We start from the raw sequence: 6,014 nt of genomic DNA, 5'->3' as shown, positions 1-6,014 counted from the left end.
ATTGTTCATTAATATGAAGAGATTAATCTGAAAATTTTTAAAAATCTTCAGAGACTATTATATCTTTCTTAAATAATAACATAGATTAATTTATCTAATTTTTTAAAGATGATTATGTCTAACATTTTATTTATTTAACTGATTCTAATAAAATAAAAAAAATTAAGAATTGATTTGTTCAACGAAAATTTTTAAGGAGACTAATTTCTGAAAATTTTAAGGAGGCTAATTTGGAATATTGTTAAAAAAAATAGAATATATTTAAATAAGTTTGCATCGGGAAAAAAAAATTATTATGTTAAAGTTTTTTAAGTTTACAAAAGTTAAGACATATTTAAGTATTTACTCCAAAAAAAAATATGAAATGATAAAGGAGAAAAGGGTGGAGAAGTATCGGCGGCGGAAGGAGGGCAAAAAGGGTAAAGGACGATAAAAACTAAGACTGACCTCACCTACCCTCTACCCCACGCCACCTTTCAGTCGTGAGTCATCCCACTCTTCCTTTAAAACCCTCCCTTTCCAACATTTTTCTCTGCCAATTCAAAACCCGCCTTCTCCCAATTCTCAATCTTCCTCTCAGCCATGTCTTCTTTTAAGAGCAAGTACCAAGGTACTCAATGTCTATTTAGTCTCTTTTTCATATATTCCTTTCATTTCTTTCGTCTACTTTTCCTATCTGCAATTTTATGGTCGCCTTGTGCTTTAACAATCATGCTGCGCTCTTAGCCTAGTAATCTCCACCATAATTTTCGTTCTTTTTATCCTGCATGCTTCTTTTATTTGTTACCAGTTCAAATATGGAATTTTACTTTGCATATATAGATCTCGATCACGATCTGCGCTGTCTAGGCTTGTCTAGACTTGTTCATAACTCTGGCCTCAGATTGCAAAATTAACCTTTATTTAGTGTGAGACTGTGAGTGTGTATTGAGCCCTTTTGGCACCTTACTTGGGCTAGCTATGTAAATATCAAAGAGGATCAACTTTCTGTATTTAAAATATGATTTAGATCTTGTTTGGTTCCGGTGATTTCTGTCAATGATTTGGATCTGGGTTTTGACTCTTGGCTGTTGAATGTTGGCTGTTGCCTGTTGAGTGATTATGTCGTACAAACTGGTTGACAAATGAATTGGATATGTTGGCTACATGATTTAGTAATTCCACTCAATAACTTCGGTTCATGTTGTTTGTTTTATCCTCCTGTTTTCTTGTTTATTTGTTTCAAGATGAATTCAGATTTTAGTGTTGTCCTTTTATAATTTTATGGTTTGATCTAATAAAATTGCGTAAATTGCAGATGAGCTTATTGCCAACGCTGCTTACATCGGCACCCCAGGAAAGGGCATCCTTGCCGCCGATGAATCAACCGGTACGATTGGCAAGCGTTTAGCCAGCATTAATGTCGAGAATGTTGAAACCAACAGGCGCGCTCTTCGCGAACTCCTATTCACCACACCCGGTGCTTTGGAGTGCCTCAGTGGTGTGATCTTGTTCGAGGAAACTCTATACCAAAGCACAGCTGCAGGTACTGATCAATGCTTAATGTTTATCAGAATTGAAAGATTCATTGGATTATTTCTATCTACATGTTAGAAGAAACAGCATCTTGCATACACATGTTTTGTTAATTCATATATCAGCTCTTTACATATTCAACTTTTTGTAAATCCTGAACTTGTTTAATTTATGGTAGGAAAACCTTTCGTCGAGGTGCTAAAGGATGGTGGAGTTCTTCCCGGTATTAAGGTTGATAAGGGCACAGTAGAGCTCCCTGGTACAAATGGCGAAACCACCACTCAGGGTTTGGATGGCCTTGGTCAGCGATGTGCAAAGTACTATGAAGCTGGTGCCCGTTTTGCTAAATGGCGTGCTGTGCTCAAGATTGGCCCCAATGAACCATCTGAGCTGGCTATCCATGAAAACGCGTATGGTTTGGCTCGCTATGCTGCAATTTGCCAGGAGAATGGCTTGGTTCCTATTGTGGAGCCTGAGATCCTTGTTGATGGATCTCATGACATCAACAAGTGTGCTGCGGTGACAGAACGCGTTCTTGCCGCATGCTACAAGGCTCTAAATGATCATCATGTCCTGCTCGAGGGAACTTTGTTGAAGCCCAACATGGTGACCCCTGGATCGGATTCTCCAAAGGTTGCACCAGAGGTGACTGCCGAATACACTCTTAGAACTTTGCAGAGAACTGTTCCCGCAGCAGTCCCTGCTATTGTCTTCTTGTCCGGAGGGCAGAGCGAGGAGGAGGCAACCCTCAACCTCAATGCCATGAACAAGCTCAAGGGGAAGAAGCCATGGTCACTTTCCTTCTCTTTCGGAAGGGCACTTCAGCAGAGCACCTTGAAGGCATGGGCCGGAAAGGATGAAAACATCAAGAAGGCCCAGGATGCATTGTTCACGAGGTGCAAGGCCAACTCACAAGCAACCTTGGGAACATACAAGGGTGACGCTACCCTTGGTGATGGTGCCTCTGAGTCTCTTCATGTCAAGGACTACAAATACTAAGCTTATGTGATTCAAGAACTTGTTTTCGACATTTTTTTCACTATTAACACCAAGTTTTTGGTGTTCTTTTATAGTTTTAGACTACCACTCTTTTGCCTTCTGCTCTTTTGATTAATCATAGGAGGGTTAGGGATTAAAGAATAATTGCTTCTAGCTGCATTGGCTATCAGCTACCCTTCCCCCTTTTTCCCTTTCTTTGGATATCTTTTAGGCTTTCGTTGAGGTAGTTTTCCTGTGTAATAGAGTATTGGATAAGAGTTATTTCTTGCTTCAATGCAATTGGAGAACAGTTTGCCACCATTTTTATGCTCCGAACCATTGTTCGTTCACAACGCAAAACCTTTTTCCTTTTTTATTTAGTAATGTACTTGTGATAACTATTCGTTCCAGATAATCAAAGTAAACGAATATTAAGAAAGTGAATCTGGACAGATTCACGTGATCAAACAAGATACTACTTATAAAGTAATCTTACAACGGATGAACTTGGGTAGAAAGCATAAGCACAAATATTCGTTTCCACTTTAGAAGATGCAATTCGGAGTATTGATTAATTAATAACTATGGCTCCCAAATTTCAATTTTACTTGGTAGATACAAATGACAAGTTCCGATCTAACCTGAATCTGTGGTACTGGTACGGATGAATGGTGGTTTGACTTTGACATTGCTTTCCTGCAATTTCATGCTTTAGTTGTGTCGTTTCTAAAAAACAAGGGTAGCTTGGGGAAGTAATCCCTTGCTTTCATTCATTTATTCATAGTCTTCAACCAATACTCACGGTCACGGATTTTCTCCCTAGCCACTAGCCAGTATGGTACAACCTAGTTTCTGGCTCCAACACTCTTCCTCGGATAAGACGAGAAAAAGGACAAAATCCCACATGGCCATTTTATTAGGAGGGACAGACAAGGATGACGTTCGTGACGGACTGTACGAATATTTTTTATTGTGGGCCTTTTGGGCCCATTTTATCGGTCTTGGAACTTAAGAGGCCATAGGGGTAGTTGTAGTTTCCGTTTTTTGTTTTGGACTTGGTGGTTGTAGTTAGATTGCCACAAAAGCACATAAAGGCCCAAAACTCTTGTCAATTATGACAGCAAAGTGAGAGTGGTAGTGGTGGTGTGTTTGGGCTACAAGCTCAGGTGCCTATTACGATAGGGTAGTTATTTTCGGGCTATACTAATCAGTAATCGCATTAACCTACACCCCTAATAGTATTAGGAACCGTCCCTCTCTTACTCTACCTATCTGAGCCACTGAGAGGTCAGAACCTGATTGCAAAAATATTTTCTTATTTATTTACTGGTGGTGATGGATAATAATGGATTGGCTTTTTCAGGCAGAAATAATTAAAAAGCAAGTTGCAGAAGCCAGAATTTCCCATCTGGATTCTGAGACGCACAGAAAAGCAAAGGAAAGAGAAAGAAAAAACCTTTTCTTTATTTATTGTTTTCTTTAATCAGAGGTTGCTAACCTACCTGCAGGTCAGTAAGTAGTCACGTCACGGCTTCAGAGGGAGGAAAAAGCACGTTGGTTATGTTGTGCATGATTTTGGTTTCATCTCATATTTTCCATTATTGTACATATGATGTCGATTTTCGTTTCCTTTGACTCCCCTAATTACTTAACTGTCTCTAAAGCAACAAGACAAAAAAAAGCCACGAAGACAAAGCTACGAAGGAGAGTGTTTTTCTTAGAACACTAATGGGTGTATTGCATGCATATCACATATTGATATTGTATACGGTACTGTAAGTGAAAACAAAGATAATAGACTAATAATCCTACTCATAAAAATTTTGTATATTTAAAAACTTATAAATTATATAATTTAAAATTTATCAGAATTTATTTTATTTTTTTACATGTTATCTCATTTTTTGATGTCCTCGATTATTGTGTCAGATAATTAAAATATAGCATAATAAAAGCAAACACTCCCTAAAAACTTTTATATAATACATTATTTAGTTGTTTAATTTGTATTAAAGTTTAGACATATTTTTGTATTCGTAATTTTGACTGAACATTACCATTGTGTATTTATCACTTAGCATTTATCATTATTATAGGCTAATTATAACTATTCTACTCTAATTACAAAACCAAAATATTTTTGGATAAAAAATACTATGCACACATAAAATATTAGTTATTAAATTAATTTTCATATATTTATATATAAATATATATATATTGCTTAACTCATTTAATATGTATTTTATATTTTTATACGTATTTTATAACTGTAATTATTTTTGCGACTAAGTTTTTTATGTACATTATTATTGTTGTTCTTATGTATACTGCTAGATTGATAAGTATAAACAAAAAATACGTATGCTACTAATTTATTGTATATACCGGAGATGGGAGAGAGAAAAGGAGAGAAAATATAGGGGGAGAAGGAGAAAGAAGAGGTATGGCAATGGGGTATGACGAGTGCGATAAGATGATGAAGATGATGATTTTATGTATTTGTATGTGGACTAATTAGTGGTTGTGATGGTGCCACTGCATCACATCCCATACACACTAGTTACTCTGATCTTCAATTTGCCAGCAAAAGAAAAGAAATATTGTTACATGCCACTGCACATCATCATATTTGGCCCTGTCATCATGTGTCCTCTCACTGCTATTTAATTTTCCTTTCTCCATTTATAAATACAAACGGATGGATTTTTATTTTTTGGGTGTGAGGTATTTCGCTGAGGTATTTCGCTTTCATGACTTTATGATGGATTAATGGCGGATTCACCTTTCAAAACGGCATAACGACGCAAGACACGCTTCCTAGCGTTGCGTTTGATCAAAAATTAAATCTCACTTCTCTCTCAACATAACTAATGCTACCTCATTCCTTACTAATTCAAACAAACAAATGCAAAAACTCAGCTTTCCTTTAATATATATATTTGATTCTTGCAATACTAAATCACTAATATTCTATTTTATGCAAACTTTACCTTCAACCCTTATTATTGTTATTGTAAATTAAAATAAGGATATTGTTTATATTTTTATTATGTTATATTATATTATAATGAGGTAAGGCTTATCACGCTTAGAAGTAAGGCTCTGAATCATCATTTGATTTATTATTATTATTATTATTATTATTATTATTATTGTTGTTGTTGATGTTGTTGTTGTTGTTGTTGAAAGCAAGCAAAAACATGTGAGTGTGACCACATAAGAGGGTGAGGAAAATGCGCTACGGTCAACGATTTTGATTCTGTATCTCTAGGACCACACAATATGAAACTGCATCTCTAGAGAATTCCTGTGATGCAATGTTACTTTGCTGTATGAAGATGATATTTATTGATCCCTTTCTGTGCAACACAGGTAACTATAGTTTCATGTCCATTTATTTATTAGTCACCCATCAAGCTAATAACAAGTACAAACATCCATTTTGACTCAATAATCTATCCTCCATCACATATATAAAATGCATTTATCTATTCTGGTTTTATTTTTGGGGTTTTTCT

The 6,014-nt window shown here is 36.0% G+C and overlaps 1 protein-coding gene across 1 annotated transcript; it reads left to right on the top strand.

Moving 5' to 3' along the window:
• Positions 1-446: 446 nt before the first annotated feature.
• Positions 447-2,814, top strand: LOC107493910 (fructose-bisphosphate aldolase 6, cytosolic). Its single transcript, XM_016114941.3, has 3 exons — positions 447-610; positions 1,298-1,525; positions 1,694-2,814. Exons 1-3 carry the CDS (start codon positions 583-585, stop codon positions 2,512-2,514), a joined length of 1,077 nt encoding a protein of 358 aa, XP_015970427.1. The 5' UTR covers positions 447-582; the 3' UTR covers positions 2,515-2,814.
• The last annotated feature ends 3,200 nt before the right edge of the window (positions 2,815-6,014 follow it).

Source organism: Arachis duranensis, chromosome 6, assembly GCF_000817695.3.
Source record: "Arachis duranensis cultivar V14167 chromosome 6, aradu.V14167.gnm2.J7QH, whole genome shotgun sequence".
Taxonomy (NCBI): domain Eukaryota; kingdom Viridiplantae; phylum Streptophyta; class Magnoliopsida; order Fabales; family Fabaceae; genus Arachis; species Arachis duranensis.
The sequence above is the reverse complement of the archived record's forward strand: the minus strand, read 5'-3'. Positions and strand labels throughout refer to the sequence as shown.